The following is a 27,023-nucleotide window of genomic DNA, read 5'->3' on the forward strand; positions in this document are numbered from 1 at the left end:
GAATCCTGAAAATTGGCTAGAAAAATCATATAACGAAATTTTGAGTTTAAAATAAAAACTCCAGAAATAATTCCAAAACAAACTTTAGTTCCACCGAAGTTCAATTTCGGTCCCACCGAAATTGCGCAGAATAGTCCAACGAGAAAGTGAGATTTCAGCCTTAATTGGGTCCGACCGAAGTGTAATTTTTTATGCAAGATTGAGGCGGTTTCAAAGTCGGTCTAAGCAATGCTTATAAATATGGGTCTTTTAGGAGTTTTTAAGCACGAATTATAGTTAGAAGAGTGGAACAAGTTGTTGGAGAACTTCAAGGAGTTCTTCCTTCTTCCCCTATCTTCTTCTTCTAGTTAGTTTTTATATTTTGTTTAATAGTTTTAATTTCAATTATGTCTTTGATTAGCTAAACATCTTACCTAGAACTAAGAGGTGAAACTTGTAGTTTGTTTAGATAATTATCTTACTTTGATTCACATTTATATGAAACTTCTATTGATTTATAGTTTGAGTGAAAGAATATTTTCTATTTTCTATGGTTTATTATGACTTCAATTACAATAGATGCTTAGAACGCTTTTGATATCTTCTTATCCTGTTTTGTAATTGTCAGATATGTAAAATTTGTGATCCACGATTGTCTCCTAAGCATGGTGGATGGTTTAATTTCCTACGATCAATGGAATAGTGCTTCATATGGGAACTAATTCAATGGAAAGTTCAGATTATGGTTTAACTGCTTTATCATCCAATTGAATAAGATAGGACTCTGATTCCACTTGTTTTTGTTAAATCAAGTAAGGAGGTATCTTAATAGATACAAGTGGATCCTTGGCACTCTAATTTCACTTTTATTATTGATAGTTTATTCACAATTAATCTCTCTTATTATAGATTCTAGTCTAGATTTTATTCCAGTTCTAATTCTAATTATTTTCAGAATATGTACAAGGCAAGTTCCTGTGGATTCGACCTCAGTCTCACCGAGTATTTATTATAGTGCAACCTTGCACTTGGGGTTGTCAACAGGCGGTGACTCTTCTAATGAGGCACCGGATCTCTTTCGTCGACTTCGGCGAGGTCATGTCTAACAAAGCTTGGATCTTGTCGGGGTTTGCCTCAATTTCCCTTTGGTTGACCAGATAGCCAATGGATCTTTGTAAAAAAGAATAAAACATTTGTCTAACGACCCCTTAAAAGGAAATTTTTACTTAAATATAGATAAGATAATTTCTTCCTTAACTTAATAATTCATGCTAGACATGAACTTGTACAATACCAAAAGCCACGTACAATCCAAAGCCATTAAGCAAATTCAACCCTTTTTAGCTTTTGCTACCTTCACAACTACAGGGCTTCTCACGTAGTGCTTGCCATCTGACCATATCAGCTTCCCAAACACGTACTCACCAGCCACACCACCTTCCTTGGCTCGCAGGCTTACCTCAAATGTCTTCTCTTCACCAATCTTCTCAAATTTCAAGCTCATTGGCTTGACTGATACAGAAATTCCTGGTGGAGCAAGGATCCTGGCTGTGTAGGTACTTGGGTGGCCCACATTCTTCACGGTCCTACTTACAGTGGTGAGGCCAGAGAGATGCGGGATGGTTATTGAAGGGTAATTGAAGTTTAAGAGATTCAAAGACTTCCGATTGCATGAGTAGGGTTCACCAATGAAACTCTCAAATAAAGTCTTGTTGTATCCGATGGCGCCGCATAAGAAATTTAAGTAGTCCTTAATAGTTAGATCATAGACTAAGCCAGGGTCCACCGCACGGTTAGGATTCACGTGTCCTGCACCATAGCTGAAAGGGGTAGCCTTAGATAAAGTAGAGTTTCTAATGGGCCCTCCTATATTGTCTTTTGACTGTGCAGTGGTCATGATTGCAGATTTGATCGCTGATGGGCTCCATTTGGGGTGGACTGCCTTGAGAAGGCCGACAATGCCAGCGATATGAGGGCATGACATGGACGTTCCAGATATTATATTGAAGGGAACTCGGCGTGGATCAGAAGGGAGATCGCTGGGCCCAGTGTATTGGGTATAAGCCGCAAGGACATCGACTCCTGGTGCAGTAATATCCGGCTATAGAAAAGAAATAGAAAAAAAAAAAAAACATTAATGTATGGCATGGAAAATTAACGGTTTACGCTAACAAAAAAAAAAAAAAACATTGATTTTATTTCGATAGTAGAAAAAAAAATTGACAAGAAATTATGGTCGATTTCAATTTTCCTTTATTTTGTGTGCGATTATTTTTTTGAAGTAATTGTAAACACTCTCCTCCATTAGAGAAATTGCCACCCAATGCCAAAAGTATCTTGATATTGAGTAGGTGTTTATTTCATTTGCTTGTGGGTGTAAATGTTTCCAGTCCCTCCACTTTGGTTCACTTCATAAAAATTCAAATGCCAAAAATCTCTATATTTTAATTAGTGTGATGCTTGATGGTCAAATCAGCTTGATTCCTGGGGTCTCTCTTTTGAGTTAGATAACCTACACAATATGGTAGGTCCACATGCCTATAATTAGATATCAAAGAGATAGGGGCAAAATAGTCAATTTCTCAAAGATAATCATGCTTATAGACTAGAGTGAGCTCAGATCGGTCCCCGAGCCCTGACTGGCCAGCTTGGCTCGATTCAGTCAACAACCGGGGCAGTTTGAGCCAATCATGCTTATAGACTATGTAGGATAAGTCGCATTGAATCCCCAGTGAAAGGGATGCATGTGGAACCACCAAAACTAGAGGAAAGGTGTTTACAATTGTTCATCACTCTTTTAACTATTTAATTTGAAATATGCTCCACTCTCACTGGGCATATCAAAGGAGGCTCCACATGATGGACTGGCCACATCCAAGGTGGGACCGACACGATGGACACTCCACATCAATGGTGAGGTCCACACGTTGGACAATAGACATTGAATCTGGCCCCACATGATGGAGGGTCCACAAGAAGCGGATTGGCTGGTGTACCACACACCAGCTATATAGCTAGCTAGTGTAGATACATGTCGTGCGAAGACAAGCGCCGATGCTCCTCAGCTCCGAGTTGTATGAATGGTTCAAAGTAGATCAAAGTTACATGGGCCTGGCCCATGATGATGTATTTATTATATCCACACCATTCATCCATTTTTTGAGATTATTTTAGAGCATTAGACAAAAAATGAATCATATCCAAAGCTCAAATGGATCACACCAAAATTAGCAATGAGGTAACGATTTTCACTGTTAAAATATTCATAGGGCCCACCATAACGCTTATTTTCCATCTAATCTATTAATAAGGTCACAAATACATGGATGAACAGGACACACATTTCATGTTGATCTGAAACTTCTGTGACCCTCAAACGGGTTTCAATGGTAGACGTTCAATCCCCCACTGCTTTTTGCAGTGTGGTCCCATTTATCTATAAATCTGTCTTATTTTTCGGCTCAAGCCTTAAGACAAGCTCACCGAATGGATGAACGGTTTGGATATAACACATACCTCATAATGGGACCTACAAAACTTGCTGACATTAATACACCGGCTATCTATCTGGTGTGTGGTACACCAGCCAATCCTCTTCCCAATCCACATCAAAGGTTGGCCCCTAATGATGAATGACCCACATCCAAGGCGTGCTTTGCATGATGGGCACCACACATTGAAAGTGGGTCTACATGATGGACAAGCCATATCAAAGTTGGGCTCCAAGTGATGGGCAATTAACAATGAGGGCCCCCACATATGATGGATGATTGGCATCAAACCTACATGTTGGAGAGTCCACATTAAAGGTTGGCCTTAATGATGAGTAACTTATATCCATCATGGACGTCCCACATCGGAGGTGAGGCCCACACCACATGATGGGTGGTGAATATTGAAGTTGGATTCCACATGATGGACAATAACATTTATGGTGGGCCCCACATGATGGAAGACCAACATCAAAGGTGCACCCTACGTAATTGATGGTGCGCATTAAAGGTTGCCCCTAGTGATGAATGCTCTAGATTCAAGGTCAGCGCTGCATGATGGACGACCCACACTAAAGATGGTGCCACGCAATGAATGGTCTACGTCAAAGGTTGGCCCCATATGATGAATGGTGGAAGTGTCGAGGGGGCCAAACGAACCTGTGTGATAAATACTTATAATATTGAAAACCAAATATATTTTTCTACTTTCTAGTTGATAAGTGCGTTGTTAACCCAATATGCTTATTTATTATTTATTAAATAGATGGAAAGTAAGATAAGCTAATCATGGGAAGACTTGACCAAATTGTTTTTTGTTCATTTTTCCAAATGTGATTTTCAACTAATCCAGCCCATAGTTCTAAATCTCATTGGGAGGACTTGAAAGTAGGCCAAGTCGACCGATTTAGTGAGATTTTGAACTGAGTATCTAAGAAACTAGACCACATTCATAGCACTTTAGTACGTACCTTGAGGATCTCCGGTATGATTCGATTGGGCCCCCGTGATGAGAATGCAGCCATAATGGGAGCGGGCTTAGTTCCGAGCTGAGTTGTGGGTCGGGTAATGTAAGCTGTCGGCGATGGAGTGGATCCAATGTAGGCTAGTAATGCAAGAGTCCCATCCCAGGCGATATCAGTAGCCGGGAGGAGATGAGGCCGGGCCTGGGCATCGCTAATCGGCACATTCATAACGATGGCACCAGCACCTCCTGCCCTTTTAACTACATCGCCCTGTTCCGCACTTTCGATTACTCCAACATTACAGGCAACAATCTTTCCTGTTACCTTCTTAGGATTGAGTGAACCAGGTAGACAGAAGGTGGCATTGTCAACCGTTGATTTGGCAGATTTAGCATCGCGGGATATAATCAATGGATATGATTTGTTGGGTGGAAGGGCTGTTTGTGAGAGGCTCTGTCCCTTGATGCGCTTGTTATTGCCAAGCTGGACGTATGATGGGAATTCCCTGTCCATTGTACTGGCCCCCACAGTTATGATCCAAGGGGCTACATTGTCAACTGTACCACTCGTGGGGCCCGAGTTCCCAGCCGAGCAGATGACTGTGATACCATTTATGACAGCATGGAAGGATCCAATCGTGATGCCACTTTGAAAGTATTCATCAGCTGAGTATTCAACAGCTGAATCATCAGCACCAAGGGAGACGGATAACACATCGACGCCATCGCTGATTGCTGCGTCAAAGCCTGCGAGGATGTCCGCGTCAGAGCACCCCTCCCAGCAGACTTTGTATGCGGCCACACGGGCATTGGGTGATCCGCCTTTTGCTGTGCCGTTTCCATAACCAAAGACGTTTGCTACGGGAACGGAGCGACCGCCAGCCGTTGAGAGAGTGTGGGTCCCATGGCCATTGGTGTCACGTGCCGAGAGTGTGGCGTCGATTTGGCCACGTTCGGCCTCATATCCTTTCTTAAAGTATCTCGCTCCGATCAGCTTCCTAGGGAATCAATCAGTCAGAACGGTCAGATACAGTGGCTGTATCATAATTTAAGATACATTCTTTTTCATAAACGTATTACATGTGTAAAATGTCCTTGAAGATGATCTGGACGGCAGATGGTATTGGACCGTACTCGTGTGGCAACCCAAATGAGTAGATGGGCCTTATTTAAGTACCATGTGAAAATCATAGCGTGGTTTACTTTTTCTATGGATAGAATATTCTTGGTATATGACACGGTCGAAGAACTGCTGTATTGACGTCAGCGAGTTAGGTGGGTTTGATCATAAGGTATGTGTTATATCCAAACTTTTTATCCATTTGGCGAGCTTGTTTTAAGGCTTGAGACAAAAAATAAGACAGATATAACTATCAACTATACCACACTGCAAAAACTAGTGGGAGATTATACCTCTACCATTGAAACTCTTTTTGGGTCACAGAAGTTTTGGATCAATATGAAATTTGTTGTACTTGTGACCTTATGAACAGATTGGATGTAAAATAAATGTTATGGTGGGCCCTACAAATTTTTTAACAGTGAAAATCATTATCTCCGCTGCTATTAATGGTGTGGTCCAGATGATCTTTGGATATGATCTATTTTTTGAATAATGCTCTAAAATGATCTCTAAAAAAAATAAACAGTGTAGATATAATAAATATATCATTGTGGGGCCATGTAACTTTGATCTCCTTTGAACCGTTACTAAAACTTGGAGCTCGAGGAGCGTCAGTGCTCGTCTTCGCACAACACGTGCCTACAGCAGCTATATAGCTGGTGTGAGATACACCGCTAATCCGCTTCCAGAAAATAATCTGCATGAGAGCTACGAGACATCACGTAGTCGTGCCATCACAGTTGCCATTGATCTTAAACCTCGTTTAAAGAATAGGTTATTTGTGAGAATATTTTTTTTAAAAAAAATTTAAATGTATGAATATAAATATTCTCTATGAGAGGCTAATGAGGGTCATCGGTGCTAGAGTTTATTAGGAAGCGCTGTTTGGGAGAGACTCTGTCCCTTGATTAATCCAATAAGTTCGTGTTGAAATATGAGATTCAGCCACCACTAACATTTGGAATACCTTTTTTTTTTTTTTTTTTACACGTACGCACTCATGCAATAATGAGATTTCACCACCTATGGATACTTAGGACCCTTTCCTGGTGTTGAAACTCCTAAGAGTCTACCACCGGAGCAAGAGTAAGGATCTAACGTTTCAAAGACCATCATAGTCGAGATCCTTCGGATTTGGTAAGAAAAATTACATGCTTGGAAAGCCCATGCAAAGAATCTAGAAGGATCTTAAGGCCAAGCCATGGGCTTCCATTGCCTAAGTTATAAAATCAACATCCCAAAAAGAGCTCGGGCCCTATACCAAATGCATTAATTTACATGTCTACTTTACATTTATTTCTATTTTACTTTTCCTAGCTTAGTTCGGTACTGCCTAGTGGCTCCCACTACAATTTGTTTATCATATGAGTAGATTAAATATTTGCAACTTTAAGCTACTAGATCCCTATGTTCGTCAGACCTTCGATTAAGTTGTTCATAATTTCATCATATCTAACTAATCATTAGCCTTAGTCGCTAGTTCTGATAGGTGTATTGGGTATTTATCTTTCTTTTCTTTTCTTTTCATGTTAATATTAAGAGTGCATGACACAACGATTATAACATGGCCAATATATTAATGGAGATTGATCATTTAAGGCTAGTCTTTATCCTCTTTTTACATGTGAATCTTATATTTTGATTGAAAAATATCACAGGAAAGAAGTGGTGAGATAAAATCTCCTTAATACTTCATGATCCATCGTGCATTGCAAAAAAAAAAAAAAAAAAACTCATTTGTGATGCATAACCTCCTTGGTCAAATCACCTGAGTACAGTGCACGTCTAAACCAAGTGGTGATTGAGTGGACCTAGGAATTTGTTCCATATCTAATTTATTCATCTCGATGTAAACATACCGACCAACTTAGTCAATACCTTTGAGTTGAGTAAACTCTGACACGCTGCTCAACTACACACATACTTTCAATCCTGACCTTCGATCGAACGAGTGAATTTGATTGATTGAATTGAGGGCAACATCATTAATTTTTTTTTTTCTAGGAAGCGATGGTTGGGTTTATCAACATTTTGAACAACGGGCATGTTGTCAGAAGACTGATGTCTTCAATGTTTGATGTCTTCAACATTTTGCTTTGTTCGAGGCCATCTCAACTCGAAGTCCAGCGAGTACAGGTTTTGGGTGTCCGAGTTACTTGACCAGTCGAGGGTTAGGCTTGACCGGTAGAGGGTGCCCTTCGACCAGTCGAGGCCTCGGCTCGACTAGTCAAGGTTATGCAGATTCTTGCGCGGATTTGGTGCGAACTGCGTAAATTTGAGGCGGTTTCGTAAGGGTGCGAAAGGGGAGTTTCTTAAACTATAAATATGGATCATTAGGGCTATTCTAAGGTATTTTAAGGCTTTCTAAAGGAGTTTTAAGGGTTCCTAAAAGGATTTTAGGGTTTCTAAAGGGTGTAGTAAGGGTGAGATTTGAGGTTGTTTGAATCGGGTAAGTCCTCTCTCTTTATAATTTCTATTTCATAGTGGAGATTTGTCACTTTGTGCCGTGGTTTTTTCCCACAAGAGTTTTCCATGTTAAATCTGTGTTTTCTCTTATATGTGCTTGGTGCCATTAAATTGTTATCCTAGATCCAGATCTGTGTGATTCCCCAGGCCAAAATCCTAATAAGTGGTATCAAAGCAATCGTTGTGGCACAAATCTGAATATGAGAGATTAATAATAATGGGAAGCACTAGGTATGAGATTGAGAAGTACTCAGGGAAAAATAATTTTGAGTTATAGAAAATCAAGATGATGAGTTCCTTAATCAAGCAAGGCGAAGATGGTGCTCTTGAGGAGCGAAAGTCTACTATGACTGATGATGAATGGAATACTCTTGATAAGAAGGCTTTATCATTGATCCGTTTATGTCTCATGGATGAGGTTCTCTATAACGTCATGAGAGAGAAAATTGCGGCTAAGTTATGGGCGAAGTTCAAGGATGTCTATGCGAAAAATTCTCTGAAAATTGCCTCCACTTGAAGCGGCAGTGGTATAACTTCAAGATGGTAGAGGGTGAATATCTAGAGGCTCACATCAGCAACTTTAATAAATTAGTTTACAAATTGCTAGATATGGAGGAAGTAATGAAAGATGAAGAACAAGCATGTATGTTGCTGAATTCTCTCTCGGCGTTGTATGAGTAATTCAAGGACACTATGTGCAGCACGAATAAAACCTTGAGTGTCGACACCGTTATCTCAGCCCTTCAAGGGAAGGCTATGAGAAAGCTAAACGATGACATGGGGACATCTTCTGATGCACTGTTTACAAGGGATAAAAATTCTGAACAAGGTACGGGTTCTTCAATTTCTGGATCCAAATCCAAGGGCAAGGGCAAAGGAAAGGTAAGTGCTGGAATTGTGGGAAGGAAGGACATGTGAAGAAGGATTATGAAAATCCTAAATCGAATAGAGAAGATTCTGAGGCTTTGTACAAGGAGGCCAATGCTACCATGTCAGATAGATCGAGTGGATGTGATGGTAATGTTTTGTTTGTGTCTACTATCAGGCGTTCATACGATGATCGTAAGGACGAGTAGATGTTAGACACAGGGGCATCTTTTCACATGACTCCTTATCGGAGTTGGTTCACCAGCTACAGGGAGTGCGATGGTGGACAGGTGTTTATGAGCAATGGCTTTGCCTGTAATATTGTGGCTGTTGGTACGATGCGCATCAAGATGTTTGATGGGGTGGAGCGTACCTTGACCGATGTCAGGCACATTCCTGATTTGAAGCAGAATCTAATTTCTCTTGGTGTACTTGAGGCAAAAGGATGCAAGTACATAAATATTGATGGTGCTCTTAAAGTATTTAAGGGGGCACGAGTTATCATGAAAGCGCAATGACTCGGTAACATGTACAGGTTGATCGGGAGCACTTCAACAGGTGGAGCTGCAGTGGATGTAGCGCATGCCACCTCTGCACGTGTATGGCATGTTGGGCATGGCCACATGAGCAGGCAGGGCAAGAAGGCTGAGACGCGCGACAGGGATACAGAGCAGGTGGAGCAGCCACCTATGAGAAGAATCACACGGCATGATTGCATGATATCAACGAGGTACATAGACGACTCAAATATCGCAGGAGGATTTGTCTTCTATTCTAATGACTCTAGGTGAGCCTGGTGCTGAGAAGTGAAAGGTGACTATGGGTGATATGATGGATTCGTTGTACCAGACCGACATATGGGAGCGAGTGGAGCTTCAAGTGGGCCGGAGAGTAGCTGGATGTAGGTGGATCTTCAGGAGGATACAATATAGATACAGTGCGAGGTTGGTAGTGAAGGGTTATGCTCAAAGAGAAGGGATCGGCTTCTCAGAGATATTCACATCGATGGTATAGCAGGTGTCTATTAGATCTGTGATTGGCGCTGGTTGGCCAATGTGATCTTGAGCTGGAAGGATGAATGTGAAGTCTACACTTCTACAAGGAAAAGTGAAAAACATATCTACATGAAGCAACCAGAGCGATTCGAAGTTAAAGAGGCTGAGAAAAGACTTTGCAGGAGGTCGTGATTCGACCTGTCGCCTAGGCAGTGGTTTGATTCCTTCATGGTGAGTCAGGAATTGATGACATATAGATCGCCAATTATGACATGTCTGAAATCAATGTACTAAAGACTTAGTTAAGTGGGATATTTAGGATGAAGGATGGGGGGGCTGCAAAGATGGTTCTCGGCATTGAGACTAAAGGAGTAGGCTTTGGTAATCACAGGAAGAATACCTTGTGTGTAGATTAAGGATGTGATGGGCCAGGTAAAGTTGGAGAGCGTTCCCTACATGTCTCTCTTCAAGTTTTCCTCAGGACATATCTCAAAACAGATGAGAAAAAGTAGGATATCTCATGAGCCTTATTCGAATGTGGTTGGCAGTGTATGCCATGGTCTGGGTTAGACCAGTTGTTTCACAGGCTATCAGTGTTGTGAGCAAGTACTCTGTCAAGTAATATTGGGTAGCGTTGAGATGGTAAGAAGACTACGTCTTTTCTTTTGAGAAGACAGGAGCAAAGGCGGTTGAGCACGTGGATTTTGATCCGGCAAATATGCTCACCAAGATTGTTCCTGCAGAGAAGTTCAAGTTCTATGAAACTTCTCTGGGCTTGGCAATGGCGTAAAAGAAGGACGGACTGTGCACGAGAAGCTATGATGTGAAGCAAAGATAAGAGAAAAGGTCAGAGAGCTACACGTTTGAATATTGAAGACATGGTGGAGATTGTTGTCAAAAGACTAATGTCTTCATTGTTCTGCTCTGCTCGACCGATCGAGGGACTGGCTCGACTGGTTGAGGCCATCTCGACTCGAAGTCCAGCGAGCACAGGTTTTGGGTGTCCGAGCTGCTCGACTAGTCGAGGTTAGGCTCGAACGGTCGAGGGTGCCCTTTGACCAGTAGAGGCCTCGGCTCGACTAGTTGAGGTTAAGCAAATTCTTGCACGAATTTGGAGCGGACTGCGTAAATTTGAGGCGGTTTCGCAAGGGTGCGAAAGGGAAGTTTCTTAAACTATAAATAGGGGTCCCTAGGGCTATTTTAAGGTATTTTAAGGCTTTTTAAAGGAGTTCTAAAGGTTCCTAAATGGGTTTTAAGGTTTCTAAAGGGTGTGGCAAGGGTGAGATTAGAGGTTGTTCGAATCGGGTAAGTCCTCTCTCTTTATAATTTCTATTTCATAATGGAGATCTGTCGCTTTGTGCTGTGGGTTTTTCCCACAAGGGTTTTCCACGTTAAATCTGTGTTTTCTCTTATATGTGCTTGGTGCCATTAAATTGCTATCCTAGATCTAGATCTGTGTGATTTCGCAGGCCAAAATCCCAACAGGGTAATGAGTCTTATTACCCAAATCTCCAAGCCCCAACTTAACACAAGCCTCTCTCTCTCTCTCTCTCTCTCTCTCTCTCTCTCTCTTTAATACTAAACTTGGGCCTTGTTGTGGGCAGGCCTTGGGCCTGGATCTTGTTGGACATGGGAAATTAAGTAAGATCTACTCTAAAGGTGCAACCAAATTGCTACTCAAAAGACAAGGCTTGTGTATAACCCTCACCTGTCCTGAGCTGGGCATCAGCTGGGGCCTGGTTCACCATGATGTATGGGTTTTATTCACACCGTACATCCATTTTACATATCAATTCAGGCCGTGAGCCCAAAAATGAGGAATATACAAGGATCAAGTGGAGCACACTATGGGAAGCATTAATTATAATGATGCCCAAATAGAAACCTTCTTAGGGCCAATCGTAATGTTTATTACTTTGTGGGTCACTTCAGTCTTGGATCTGTCTCATTTATTTGACTCATGGTCTAAAATGATATGAAAAAAATGGATAAAGGGTGTGGATAAATTCATACATCACGATGGCCACTCAAAGCCCCAACTTGTGCCGAGCTCCAAAACAGGAGGGGTAATGCCCTATCTGCATCCCTGGGTGGTCTTTGATTGAAAATGGAAAGCAGAATGATTATGTGAGGGTGTTTTTTTGTCTTTGAGCTGAAAGAGGGGACCCATGTGTCAAATAAATGTGTCGTCTACTGATTATTAAATTGCACATTGGTTTATATGTATATCATGATAGGATGAAATTATTGGGGGTGTTGGATGTTGAGGGTCGAATATTGCTAGTTATTACCTGCTTTTACGAACATGAGACTGTTTAATGCCATATTTTAATCGTGTTTGTGTTGCAATGTGAATTTAGGAGCCTGGACTGAAAAAAGGTACTAAAAGTATGGAATTAACTCTCTGAAGTCACCAAGGCAAGGGACGGACCCCAAGGGACCAAGATCGACAGATTTACACACCAGGGATCCAAGAAAATCAAGCCATTCCGGTTAAAGAGGGCCGAAAGTCATCCAAGATGCAAGATCACAGGTTTTCCACCTACCATTCAGCTTGAAGCTTCATATATGGTCTGAGGACAATAAAGTAACCGCAAATATCAAATTTCAGCCTTTGGATCTCTCTGAAAGTGGCCCAACGGACAGATCATACTACATATCAGTGATTTAAGGCCCACCCGAGATCTGGATATGCTTCAAAGTTTGTCTCAACCCATTATCTGAAGAGACAAGGTGTCTGGACGGTACGGATTCCCCATAACCCTCATACTAGACCCCATTTATGCATGAGTGTGTATAGTGCACAATATCACTCGCCGTGCACGGGAGCAGAGAGTCAGTCAAACCGACTCTTGACCGAGCAATTTCAAAAGAAGGAAACTTCCTTCTTCAGCAGTTACGCAGGCCGTCCGCTGGGAGGTTGTGTGGCCCACTTGCAGTCACCGTAATAGTGATCCTGACTGTCCATAATAGTCCTACAGGCCAACTGACCAAGTCTCAGGTGGAAAATTTCCAAGAAGCAACGAGGATCTAATTGCACCCAGTTAAATGAAAGGCTGACGGTCGAGTGAAAGATCAGATGGGACACATTTAATATGAATGGAATCACGCCATTCTAGACCGAAATTTCGAGGGGAATGCAATTAACGGAGTGGATTATTCAAAGAAACCAGATCATGGGCCCAACCATCAGTCCAGCGCAGAAACTGCATTGGTTCTGCGTCCGAGAAAATTGGCCGATGTGGGCCGGTTGCTTGACTGTGATCATGGTCGGATCATTGATTCAAACCGTCCATTTGATCTGGCAAGGGGTTATTACCCTCACCACGCTGGCAGATTTCAAAGATGGGAAGATTCCTCCTCTCAAATTCATTCCAAACGCAATCAGTCTCTGCGTTTTCTTGCGTAGAAACAGAGGCTCGCGTGGGGTCCCGCTGCGAACGGGAATCACAAAGAGAGTCGGTTTGCCGACTCTAGTCAGACTACAAACAACAACAACTATATAAAGGAGAGAGAGAGAACGTGCGGAAATCATCTACGGCTTGAACGTACAAGAGAGAGAGTAAGTAGAGTTTGTTTTTAATTTTAATTTTAATTTTATGTTTTTAAGGGATTTAGTGTCATCATGTATATGTGTGGCTAAACCTCTTAGCTAGGGCTAAGAGGTGAAGCTTGTAGCGCGATGGGAGACTTTTTGCTTGTGCCTTTCGTTTAGATTGTACTGATGTTGATTTTAGTTTAATTAAGGGAATGTTTTTAGTTTTTAATGATCTGTTATGACTAAAATTACAATGGGTCTGCGATAGCTTTGAGCGTGTTCCTTTTTTTTTCTTTTTTTTTGGTTTATGACGTCAGGAAGCCATGTTGTTCACCATCGTCTCCTGGGCATGGTCGGATGATGGTACCCTTTCTAACCGTCATACATTATTGATTGGTTGGTAATTAGTTTAATTATGTTGTTTACTTTGTCTCCTGGGCATAGTTTGGTGATGAAATCCATTCTAATTCATATAACTTTCATCTCTTGAAAACTATATCAAAGGAAGTTCAGTTCGATTTTGTATGGTTAGACCCTTCAACTACATGAAGATGGGGCTCTAAGGCTGTGTTTGTTAACGCTGAATTTATGCACTTAATGCGGAATTGGAAAATTTTTTCATGTTTAGTGGTGTTTGTTAATGCGTTGTTAACACGGAAGATGGTAAGCGCTAAGTGGTTTTTCACTAAATTCTTTCCGTGATAGGAGTCTGGCTTAATGGTGAACGTGACATGCGCTCCATGATTTTTCATTAAACAAAAATTTTTGCTTACAAAAGTGCCCCTTTTCAAGTTAATATGACAATTTTTTCTTTTAAATTGTTTGCGCAATACAAAATTAACCTTTAACCTGTGAAACTTCTTTATCCCCCATCATGATTTATGTGTTTGATCCACACTGTCCATCAACTTTTTCAAATAATTTAAGGTGTGATCCAATAAAAGAAGTAGGTCTAATGATTAATTGGACCACAAGGTGGGGATTGAACGTCCACCGTTAAAAACTTCTTGAGAGCTGGAGAAGTTCCAGATCAAGTTGATATTTGCGTTTTCACTTCATTCACGTCTACATGACCTAATGAATAGGTTGGATGGTAAAAAAAACATCACAGTGGCCCTTAGAAAGGTTTCAATGATGGATGTCATTATCATTACAACATCCTTTGGTGTGGCTCACTGAAGCTGTGGACCTACTTCATCTTTTATATCATATATTAAAATAATATTAGAAAACAATAAACGGCTTAGATAAAACACTTACATCATGGTGTGCCCTATAGATCTCTCCCTGGACCGTCCGAGCGGGGGTAGGACGCCATCTGCGTTCAAAGCGGATGGGCTCTGGGAGCTTGGGATGGATTGGGAAACAGAATGACGTCAGCAAGTTTTGTGGGTCCCATCATGACGTATTTGTTATATCCAAACCGTCCATCCATTTTTTGAACTCGTCGTAAGGCTTGAGCCAAAAAATAAGACAGATCTAAAGAAAAACTGGACCACACTGCAAAAAGCAGCGGGGGATTGAACATCTACCATTGAAACCCTTTTGGGGTCACAGAAGTTTCAGATTAATATAAATTTATTTTTTCTCTTCATCCAAATATTTTTGACCTTATGAATAGATTAAATGGAAAATAAACGTTAAAGTGGGACCTGTGAATTTTTTAATAGTGAAAATCATTATCCCGCTGCTATTTTTGGTGTGGTCCATTTGAGTTTTGGATATGATTCATTTTTTGGATAATGCTCTAAAATTATCTCGAAAATTTGATGAAGGGTGTGGATATAATAAATACATTATTGTAGGGCCCGTGTAACTTTGATCTCTTTGAACCGTTCGTACAACTCGGCGCTCGTCTGGGATGGACGTGGATTTCCTGCGAAAGCCTTTCGAAGGAAGTTCCTTCGCAAGGATGCTGGGTGGGGTCCACTGTAATGTATGTGATAAATCCATTCCGTCCATCTGTTTTGGGAGATCAATTTAGGACGTGAAACAGAAAATTAGGTGTATACAACACTCAAGTGGGCCACACGAGAGAAAACAGTGGGAATTTAGTAAGAACTGTAGAAGCATTCTTATGGCTATAAAAGTTTTGTATCAGGCTATATTTTTGGTGTTTTCAATTCATTCCATTGGGAATGACTCTATAAATGGTTTGGATAGCATATAAACATCAAGGTGGAGCCTAGGAAGGTTTCAACGGTAGGAATTTCTTTCCCCAAATTTTCCTCTTGTGTGAACCACGTGAGTTTTTCATCCATCTCATTTTCGGTATCACGAACTAAATTGATCTCTCAAAACGTATGGACGGAATGGATTTATCACATACATTGCAGTGGACCCCAACCAGTATTATTACGCGGTAACTTTAGGAAATCCGCGTCCATTTGGGACATGAACGGATTGGCTACTCCCACTACCACCAGCTAATGGTCGTTGCTCTGTGCTCTGTGGGCCCTACCATGATGTATGTGTTTCATCCATGCCATCCATATATTTTTTCAGATCATTTCATGGTATGGGACAAAAAATTAGGTATATCAAAATCTCAAGTGGGCCACATTACAGGAAACAATGTTAAATGAGCGTCGACCATTCAAAACCTTTTGGGGGCCATAAAAGTTTTGGATCAAGCTGACCTTTGTTTTTTCCCTTCATCTGGGCCTGTATGACCTAATCAAAAGATTGGATGTCAAATAAACAGTACAGTGGGCCTTATGAGGATTTTAATGGTGCATATCCAATCATTATTGTTTTCCTATGGTGTGGTCCACCTGAGATTTATATCCCTCTAATTTTTGGAGTGAAGCACTAAAATGATCGGTAAAAATGGATGAACGGAATGGATGAAACACATACGTCATTGAGGGCTAACAGAGCACCAACCATCAGCGACCGGGCTAGTGGCTGGGGGAGTAGCCAATCCGTTTCCGTCTTAGACGCAGATTTCCTGCCGAAAGCCTTTCGCGGGAAGTTTCCACGCTGGGATAGTAGGTGGGGCCACTGGGATGTTTGTGAGAAATCCTCACCGTCCATCCATTTTGTGAGTTCATTTTAGGACATGAGGCCAAAGATGAATCGTATCCAATGCTCAAGTGGGCCGAAAACGTGATAATTAAACGTCCACAATTTAAATATTTGTGGGGCCACTGAAGTTTTGAATCATGCTAATATTTGTGTTTTCAGTTCATTCCAGTAGGAATGACGTTATGAACGGTATGGATGGCATGTAATGTTCGGTATTGGTTGGGTGACTTTCGTAGTGGTGGGCGGCCTACTAGTAAAGAAGTTTTTAATCATATGCATGCAAAGTTACGGAATGTAATCGAAAGGTCTTTTGGCGTGTTGAAGGCCCGTTTTGCAATTTTGAAGCAGATGACACCATATTCCTTCCCAACACAAAGAGACATAGTTATTGCATGCATGACACTACACAACTACATCAGAAAAGAATCCATCTCCGATCCACTCTTCCAACAATACAATGATGAAAATGTTCCTTCGGAGATGAATATTGAATCAGAGAATGATATGCCTGAAGTAGAAGGAGTATTTGGAAACTTTGAACAAACTATTATGTCCAATATGCGAGAAGAAATTGCCGTCGCACTTATACATGCAAATCATTAATTTTTTTAAATCTATTTTTATGAATAATGATATTTTAATTTTCTATTAAGTACTTTATAATTTATTTGAATTAAATAGAATAATTTTATTTTTATTTAATAAAAAATAATTTATTTATAATGTAAAACATTTCCAAACAGGAGATAGATAGGGGCAAATGTGTCAAATTAACATATTTCAGATATTTCAGATGTTTGTTAACAAACAGATTGTTTCAAATTCAGTACTTAATTTTTAAACTTCAGCTATAGTTACCAAACATGTTTTTTGACTTCAGATTTCAGATTCAGGCTTCAGCTTTCAGATTCAAGCTTTAGACTTCAGATTTAACAAATGGGGCCATATGAGCGGGCATGGCAGGAAGGCTGAGACGTGCGGACAAGGGTACAAAGTAGGTGGAGCAGGCATCTATGAGAAGAATCACACGACATGATCACAAGATATCGGTGAGGTACATGGACGACTCCAATATCGCAGGAGGATCCGCCTTCTATTCTGATGGCTCTAGGTGAGCCTGGTGCTGAGAAGTGGAAGGTGACTATGGACGATATGATGGATTCGTTGTACCAGACCGACATATGGGAGCGAGTGGAGCTTTTAGTGGGCCGGAGAGCAGCTGGATGTAGGTGGATCTTCAGGAGGATACAACATAGATACAGGGCGAGGTTGGTAGTGAAGGGTTATGCTCAGAGAGAAGGGATCGGCTTCTCAGAGATATTCGCACCGACGGTATAGCAGGTGTCTATTAGATCCGTGATTAGCGCTGGTTGGCCAATGTGATCTTGAGCTGGAAGGATGAATGTAAAGTCTGCACTTCTGTAAGGGAAAGTGAAAAGCAGATCTACATGAAGCAACCAGAGCGGTTCGAAGTTAAAGAGGCTGAGAAAAGACTTTGTAGGAGGTTGTGGTTCGACCTGTCGCCTAGGCAGTGGTTTGATTCCTTCATGGTGAGTCAGGAATTGATGACATATAGATCGCCAATTGTGACATGTCTGAAATCAATATACTGAAGACTCGGTTAAGTGAGACATTCAGGATGAAGGATCGGGGGGCTGCAAAGATGGTTCTCGGCATTGAGACTAAAGGAGTAGGCTTTGGTAATCACAGGAGGAATACCTTGTGTGTAGGTATTGATTAAGGATGTGATGGGTCAGGAAAAGCCGGAGAGCGTTCCCTACATGTTTCTCCTCAAGTTTTCCTCAGGACATGTCCCAAAACAAATGAGGAAAAGCAGGATATCTCATGAGCCTTATTCAAATGCGGTTGGCAGTGTATGCCATAGTCTGGGTTAGACCGGTTGTTTTCACAAGCTATCAGTGTTGTGAGCAAGTACTCTGGCAAGCAATATTAGGTAGCGGTGAGATGGTAAGAAGACTACGTCTTTCCTTTTGAGAAGATATGAGCAAAGGTAGTTGAGCACGCGGATTTTGATCAAGTAAACATACTCACATAAATTGTTCCTGTAGAGAAGTTCAAGTTCTATGAAACTTCTCTGGGCTTAGCGATGGCGTAAAAGAAGGACGGACTGTATACGAGAAGCTATGATGTGATGCAGAGATAAGAGAAGAGGTCAGAGAGCTACACGTTTGAAGATTGAAGACATGGTGGAGATTGTTGTCAAAAGACTAATGTCTTCATTGTTCTGCTCTGCTTGACCGGTCAAGGGACTGGCTCGATCGGTCGAGGCTATCTCGACTCGAAGTTCAGCGAGCACAGGTTTTGGGTGTCCAAGCTGCTCGACCAGTCGAGGGTCAAGCTCGAACGGTCGAGGGTGCCCTTCGACCAGTCGAGGCCTCGGCTCGACTAGTCGAGGTTATGCAGATTCTTTCACGGATTTGGTGCAGACTGCGTAAATTTAAGGCAGTTTCGCAAGGGTGCGAAAGGGAAGTTTCTTAAACTATAAATAGGGGTCCCTAGGGCTATTCTAAGGTATTCTAAAGCTTTCTAAAGGAGTTCTAAAGGTTCCTAAATGGGTTTTAGGGTTTCTAAAGGGTGTAGCAAGGGTGAGATTCAGGGTTATTCGAATTGGGTAAGTCCTTTCTCTTTGTAATTTCTATTTCACGGTGGAGATTTGTCGCTTTGTGCCATGGTTTTTCCCGCAAGGGTTTTCCACGTTAAATCTGTGTTTTCTCTTATATGTGCTTGGTGCCATTGAATTGCCATCCCAGATCTAGATCTGTGTGATTCTGCAGGCCAAAATCCCACTAGGGCAATGAGTCTTATTACCCAAATCTCCAAGCCCCAACTTAACACAAGCCTCTCTCTCTCTCTCTCTCTCTCTCTCTCTAGTACCAAACTTGGGCCTTGTTGTGGGCAGGCCTTGGGCCTGGATCTTGTTGGACATGGGAAATTAAGTGAGATCTACTCTAAAGGTGCAACCAAATTGCTACTCAAAAGACAAGGCTTGTGTACAACCCTCATCTGTCCTGAGCTGGGCATCAGCTGGGGCCTGGTTCACCATGACGTATGGGTTTTATTCACACCGTCCATCAATTTTACATATCAATTTAGGCCGTGAGCCCAAAAATGAGGAATATACAAGGATCAAGTGGAGCACACTATGGGAAGCATCAATTATAATGATGCCCAAATAGAAACCTTCTTAGGGCCAATCGTAATGTTTCTTACTTTGTGGGTCACTTCAGTCTTGGATTTATCTCATTTATTTGACTCATGGTCTAAAATGATATGACAAAAATGGATAACGGGTGTGGATAAAACTCATACATCATGGTGGCCACTCAAAGCCCCAACCTGTGCCGAGCTCCAAAACAGGAGGGATAATGCCCTATCTGCATCCCTGGGTGGTCTTTGATTGAAAATGGAAAGTAGAATGATTATGTGAGGGTGTTTTTTGTCTTTGAGCTGAAAGAGGGGACCCATGTGTCAAATAAATATGTGTCGTCTACTGATTATTAAATTGCACATTGATTTATATGTATATCATGATAGGATGAAATTATTGGGGGTGTTGGATATTGAGGGTCAAATATTGCATATTAGACCCCAGTTATTACCTGCTTTTACGAACATGAGACTGTTTAATGCCATATTTTAATCGTGTTTGTACTGCAAGGTGAATTTAGGAGTCTGGACTGAAAAAGGGTACTAAAAGGATGAAATTAATGGTCTGAAGTGACCAAGGCAAGAGACGGACCCCGAGGGATTAAGATCAATGGATTTACATACCAGGGATCTAAGAAAATTAAGCCATTCCGGTTAAAGAGGCCCGAAAGTCATCCAAGATGCAAGATCATAGGGTTCTCACCATCTGTTCAGCTTGAAACTTCATATACTGTCTGAGGACCATAAATTAACCCCAAATATAAAATTTCACTCATTGGATCTCTCTGTAAGTGGCCCAACGGATAGATCATACTATATATCAGTGATTTAAGGACTACCCAAGATCTGGATATGCTTCAAAGTTTGTCTCAACCCATTATCTAAAGAGACAAGACGTCTGGACGGTGCGGATGCCCAAAAACCATCATAGTGAACCCCATTTATGCATGAGTGTGCATAGTGCACAATTTCACTTGCCGTGCACGACAGCAGAGAGTCAGTCAAACCGACTCTTTACCGAGCAATTTCAAAAGAGAAAATGACCACTATAGACAAAACCTTTTATCCAGCGGTTTTTATGAAGGAATACAAACTTAAGTTACCAACTTAGACTAGCACGTGCAGATAGCGACTTTGAGGATGAAACTACCCCTTCTTTTCACTGCGAAGATGAGCGCTGACGCTCCTCCAACTGAGAGTTGTATGAACGGCTTAAAAGAGATCAAAGTTACATGGCCCCACAACTATGTATTTATTATATCCACAACGTTCATCCATATTTCGAGATCATTTCAGAGCATTATCCAAAAAAAAAAAAATCATATCCAAAGATCAACTGGACCACACCACAAAGAGCAGCGGGGAAATTGATTTTCACAGTTAAAAATTTTGTAGGGCCCACCATAACATTTATTTTCCATCCAATCTATTCATAAGGTCACAAAGGCCTGGATGAAGAGGAAAAACAAATTTCATAATGATCCAAAACTTCTGTAACCCTTAAAAGGGTTTCAATGGTAGACGTTCAATTCCCCACTGCCTTTTGCAGTGTAGTCCACTTGATAGTTAGATCTGTCTTATTTTTCGTCTCAAACATTAATATGAGCTCGCCAAATAGATGGACGGTTTGGATATAACACAGACCTCATGATGGGACCCACAAAAGCAACGAAAATTCCATAGCAAAAAAAAAAAAAAAAACAGATTGTTGTCGCTGGGAGATGGCTATAGCTACGGTTATAATCCGTAGCCATTTGTTTGAATCGGTGATGAATCGTGGATTCCAATTTTCCACCGTGGCTCGCGGTAAGATTTGGGGATGGATCACGGAATCCGCGATTTATCACCGATTGAAACGACAGGCCTATGGCTACGGATTATAACCGTAGCTATAGCCGTATCCTGTGCACTTGTTTATTATTTTTATTATTTTTTTTAATTCTTTTTACATGGAGAATTTTATTCTACCTACATTTTTCTCTAACACATATTTATATAAATATGTATATATAATCATATAAAAAAAATTTCTCCCATTTTTTCATTTATTTCTTTATTTATATAACAAGAATATATTCTAAACCAAAATTAGTTACTTGACGTACCATATATGATTTTAGGGTTGAAAGTTGGGCCAATGGCTACGGATTATAATCGTAGCATAACTGTAATGCTATGTACTTTTTTCTCTTTTTATTTTTATTTTTTACATGGAAAACTTTATTCTACCTAATTTTTCTCTAATACATATTTATATAAATATGTATATATATGCATATAAAAAAAAATTTCTCTTTTTTTTTTCATTTCTTTCTTTATTCATTTAACAAGAATATCTTCTAAACTAAAATTAGTTAGTTGACGTACCACATATGATTTTGGGGTAGGAGAAGCTACTTTAGCCAACCAACCTAGTTATTTTCCAAGATTCCATCAAGTCGATGGTCGAAAATAAATTTCATTTACTTCGTGGTCAATTTCGATCACTTCGCGGTGAAACTAGAAATTGAGCGGGGGTAAACATGAAATTGATTAGGCAAATTGAAAATTGAGCGGGGCAAGGTAGGAATTGAGCGAGGGAACCTAGAAATTGAGTGAGGCAAGGTAAGAGTTCAGCGAGGGAATCTACTAATTGAGCGAGAGAAGCTAGAAATTGAGCGAGGCAACATAGAAATTGAGTGAGGGAACCTAGAAATTGAGCGAGGGAACCTAAGATTTGAGTTAAGCAACCTAGGAATTAAGCGAGGGAAGTTAGAAATTGAGCGATGGAAGCTAGAATTTGAGCGAGGGAACCTAGAAATTCAGCGATGCAACCTAGGATTTGAGCTAGGGAAGCTACAAATTATGTGAGGGAACCTAGAAATTGAGCGAGGCAACCTAGGATTTGAGCGAGGCAACATAGGAAATGAGCGAGGCGACGTAAAAATTCAACGAGGAATCCTAGGAATTGAGCGAGGGAAGCTAGAAATTAAGTGAGGGAGCCTAGAAATTCGACGAGGCAACCTAAGATTTGAGCGAGGGAAGCTAGAAATTGAGCGAGGGAACCTAGAAATTCAGCGAGGCAAGGTAGAAATTCAGTGAGGAAACCTAGTTTGAGCGAGGCAACCTAGGAATTGAGCGAGGGAAGTTAGAAATTGAGCGAGGGAAGCTAGAATTTGAGCGAGGGAACCTAGGATTTGAGCGAGGGAAGCTATAAATTGTGAGAGGGAACCTAGAAATTAAGTGAGGCAACTCAGGATTTGAGCGAGGCAATACAGGAATTGAGTGAGGGAACCTAGGAAATGAGCAAGGCAACGTAGAAATTCAGCGAGGAATCCTACGAATTGAGCGAGTGAAGCTAGAAATTAAACGAGGGAACCTAAAAATTTAGCGAGACAACCTAGGATTTGAGCGAGGGAAGCTAGAAATTGAGCAAGAAAACCTAGAAATTAAGCGAGGCAAGGTAGGAATTCAGCGAGGCAACCTAGGAATTGAGCGAGGTAACCTAGGAATTGAGCGAGGTAACCTAGAAATTGAGTGAGGCAACCTAGGAATTGAGCGAGGCAACCTAGCAATTGGGTGAGGGAACCTAGGAATTGAGCGAGGTAACCTAGGATTTGAGCGAAGCAACGTAGGAATTCAGCGAGGCAATGTAGGATTTAAGCGAGGCAACAGAGGGAACCTAGGAATTAAGCGAGGAACGCTATAAATTGAGTGAGGGAACCTAGAAATTGAGTGAAACAACCTATCAATTGAACGAGGCAACCTCGGAATTGAGCAAAGGAAGCTAGAAATTGAGCTAGGCAACGTAGAAATTCAGTGAGGCAACCAACGAATTGAGCGAGGGAAGCTAGAAATTCAGCAAGGGAACCTATGAATTGAGCGAGACAACCTACGAATTGAGCGAGAGAAGCTAGAAATTCAGCGAGGCAACCTAAAAATTGAGTGAGAGAACCTAGGAATTGAGCGAGGGAACCTAGGATTTGAGTGAGGCAACATAGGAATTGAGCGAGGGAACCTAGGAATTGAGCGAGGCAACGTAGAAATTCAGCGAGGGAACTGAGAAATTCAGCTAGGCAACCTAGGATTTGAGCGAAGGAAGCCTCAAATTGAGTGATGGAACCTAGAAATTGAGTAAGACAACCTAGGATTTGAACGAGGCAACCTAGGAATTGAGCGAGCCAACGTAGGGATTGAGCGAGGGAACCTGTGAATTAAGCGAGGCAACGTAGAAATTCAGCAAGGGAACTTAGGAATTGAGCGAGGGAAGCTAGGATTTGAGCGAGGCAAAGTAGGGATTGAGCCAGGGAAGCTAGGAATTGAGCGAATTAGCATAGAAATTCAGCGAGGAATCCTATGAATTGAGCAAGGGAAGCTAGAAATTGAGTGAGGGAACCTAGAAATTTAGTGAAGCAACCTATGATTTGAACGAGCCGAGGGAAGCTACAAATTGTGTGAGGGAACCTAGAAATTGAGCAAAGCAACCTAGGATTTGAGCCAGGCAATCTAGAAATTGAGCCAGGCAACCTAGAATTTGAGCGAGGGAAGCTAGAAATTGAGCAAAGCAACCTAGGAATTGAGCAAGGGAAGCTAGAAATTGAGCGAGGAAACCTAGAAATTAACCGAGGGAACCAAGGAATTGAGCAAGGCGACCTATCAATTGAGCGAGGCAACCTAGGAATTGAGTGAGGGAAGTTAGAAATTGAGCGAGGGAACCTAGGAATTGAGCAAGACAACGTAAAAATTCAACGAGGCAACCGAGAAATTGAGCAAGGGAAACATGAATTTGAGTGAGGCATGCTTGAAATTGGGTGAGACTAACATGAATTGGAATGAACTTTAAATATAATTGACCTCGCCTAACAATTTGCTTTTTGGTGAATTTAACCGAGCGTTAATGAAATTGACCAAGATTTACATGAAATTCTCTTTGGTGAATTTGACCGAGCAATTAATGAAATTGACCCAGCGGTTGATAAATTTTTTTGCTACATTACATGAATCCATGGAAGTTCCCCATCATATTTTTATGATATCTCCATCAAATTTATGAATTGCTTGGGAAATTTCACCTCTCATGAACCGAGAAGTAGGTCAAATAGACCAATACCTCTCACAATTTGGATTTATAGTTTGCTCAGTACACACTTATAGTGCTGAGTTAACTGAGTTGGGTACACCCAGATCCATAACTCAATTGGCAGACTAAGTGGAGATACCTTGTGTCAACACTTGAGGTTTGGGTATGGATCCCTAGCGAATTTCACCAATCATAAACCGAGAAGTAGGTCAAATGGACCAAAATCTCTTGTAAATTGGATTTATAGTTTGCTCAGTACTCTATTATAGTACTGAGTTAATTAAGTTGGGCCCGCCTTGAATGTATGTGGACTATCCATGACGTTCATCCGTTTTTCCATCTAAAGTAAGGGTTTCAGTCCAAAATGGTGGCATATCGAAATATCAAGTGGATCACACCACAGGAAACAGTGGTTCCACCATAGAAACCTTGTTATGGCCCGAAAATGATGTTTTACTTGTAATCCATCATGTTCATAGGATGATTTTTACATGGATGAACCGAAAACCAAGATACGAGCTTCATCCAACAGTTGAATGGCCCACAAAAAATTTACACCGTTTAGGTAAATGTATTACATTATACCTGTAGTGCGTACTTTCTTCCGTGGAGGGACAATTTTCAAAAAAAACGCCCTAATGCTGATGAATAGAGAGGGTGGGATCTAGCTAGAGGGTGGTGCGATCCAAGCAACAATGAAGTGGTGGAGTTTTTGTCTTTTTTTGTTTTTTTGAAAATGGAGCGAGGGAAGGGAGGGAGAGGAAATGACGCAGCAGTGAAAAGTGATAAGGAGGGGTAGTTTCATCTTCAAATTTGCTGTCCACACGTGCTAGTCTAAGTGGGTAACATAAGTTTGTATTCTTTCATAAAAACCGCTGGATAAAAGGTTTTGTCTACAATGGTCATTTTCTCATTTCAAAAGAAGGAAACTTCCTTCTTCAGCAGTTATACAGGCCGTCCGCTGGGAGGTTGTGTGGCCCACTTTCAGTCACCGTATTAGTGATCCTGACTGTCCATCATAGTACTACAGGCCTACTGACCAAGATCTAGGTGGAAAATTTTCAAGAAGCAGCAAGGATCTAATTGCACCCAGTTAAACGGAAGGCCGACGGTGGAGTGAAAGATCAGGTGGGCCACACTTAATATGAATGTAATAACCTCATTCTCGACCAAAATTTCTAGGGGAATACAATTAACGGAGTGGATTGTTCATCGAAACCAGATCATGGGCCCCACCATCAGTCCAGCACAGAAACTGCGTTGGTTCTGTGTCCGAGAAAACTGGCCGATGTGGGCCGGTTGCTTGACTGTGATCATGGCCAGATCATTGATCCAAACCGTCCATTTGATCCGGAAAGGGGTTCTTACCCTCACCACGCTGGCAGATTTCAAAGATGGGAAGATTCCTCCTCTCAACTTCATTCCAAACACAATCAGTCTTTGCGTTTTCTTGCGCAGAAACAGAGGCTCGCGTGGGGTCCCGCTGCGAACGGGAATCACAAAGAGAGTCGGTTCGCCGACTCTAGTCAGACTACAAACAGCAACAACTATATAAAGGGGAGAGAGAGAGAACGTGAGGGAATCATCTACGGCTTGAACGTACAAGAGAGAGACAGTAGAGTTGTTTTTATTTTTATTTTTATTTTTATGTTTTTAAGGGATTTAACCTTATTAAAGCGAGGACCCTTGCGATAAACCCCAAAACCACATTGATTAGGAAGGATAGTTAAAAAATAGTAGAGAGAAAATTACCTGTTACAACGAACTCCACCCTTACTATCACATGATCCCTTCCACCTCTTTGGAATGGGCCCCATTCCATCATCATTGAAGCTCTCCGATTCCGGCCAAACCCCCGAATCAAGATTCCCAATGATTATATCTTCGCCAAACCTCGCTTTCTGCCACAACGATGTTTCAGGAATCTTGCCGTTCTTCTCCAGCCCTAGGAACTCCCAGGACCGAGTCGTGTGTAGCTTCGCCATCTTGTTCCTGAAAACCGATATAACATCCGGATGCTTTGATATCTCGTCAGCTTCCTCCGCTTCTAAGTTTGCGGCGAAACCGTTCACATGCTTCGTGTAGGAGTAGAAAATGGCATTTTTCGCCTTCTCTTTACTCCCGACAAACGATGCCAAGAACTCGTAGTGGGAGTTCGTGACTCGTTCGTAGTCAATGGAAGAAGGTTGGGAGCCATGAGAGTGGGCTCCAAAATACACGACATAAGATTTCTTATTGCTTGCAAATGTGGGTGTTTGGATGAAAGAAGAAACAAATATCAGAAGAGGGAAAAGAAAGAGCTTTGTAGCTATCATTGCTGCTTCTTCTTTCTTGAATCACTCTCTC

General features: G+C 41.4%; 1 protein-coding gene across 1 annotated transcript; it reads right to left on the reverse strand.

Annotated features, from left to right (window-relative positions):
• Positions 1–1,212: 1,212 nt before the first annotated feature.
• LOC131231308 (subtilisin-like protease SBT5.3) lies at positions 1,213–27,023 on the reverse strand. Its single transcript, XM_058227458.1, has 3 exons — positions 26,430–27,023; positions 4,442–5,432; positions 1,213–2,080 (listed from the first exon to the last, which is right to left on the reverse strand). The coding sequence occupies exons 1-3, from the start codon at positions 26,990–26,992 to the stop codon at positions 1,310–1,312; spliced, it is 2,325 nt and encodes a 774-aa protein (XP_058083441.1). The 5' UTR covers positions 26,993–27,023; the 3' UTR covers positions 1,213–1,309.

Source organism: Magnolia sinica, chromosome 17, assembly GCF_029962835.1.
Source record: "Magnolia sinica isolate HGM2019 chromosome 17, MsV1, whole genome shotgun sequence".
In the NCBI taxonomy this organism is placed as follows: domain Eukaryota; kingdom Viridiplantae; phylum Streptophyta; class Magnoliopsida; order Magnoliales; family Magnoliaceae; genus Magnolia; species Magnolia sinica.

Bases quoted from the DNA above. Each gene is read 5' to 3' on its own strand.
- LOC131231308 (XM_058227458.1), bottom strand. From the start codon at position 26,992: ATGATAGCTACAAAGCTCTTTCTTTTCCCTCTTCTGATATTTGTTTCT. The intron at 5,433-26,429 runs GTAATTTTCTCT...TTGATTCCCTAG, and splicing joins GGTGGAGTTCGTTGTAACAG to GAAGCTGATCGGAGCGAGAT. The intron at 2,081-4,441 runs GTACGTACTAAA...TCTTTTCTATAG, and splicing joins TCATACCGGAGATCCTCAAG to CCGGATATTACTGCACCAGG.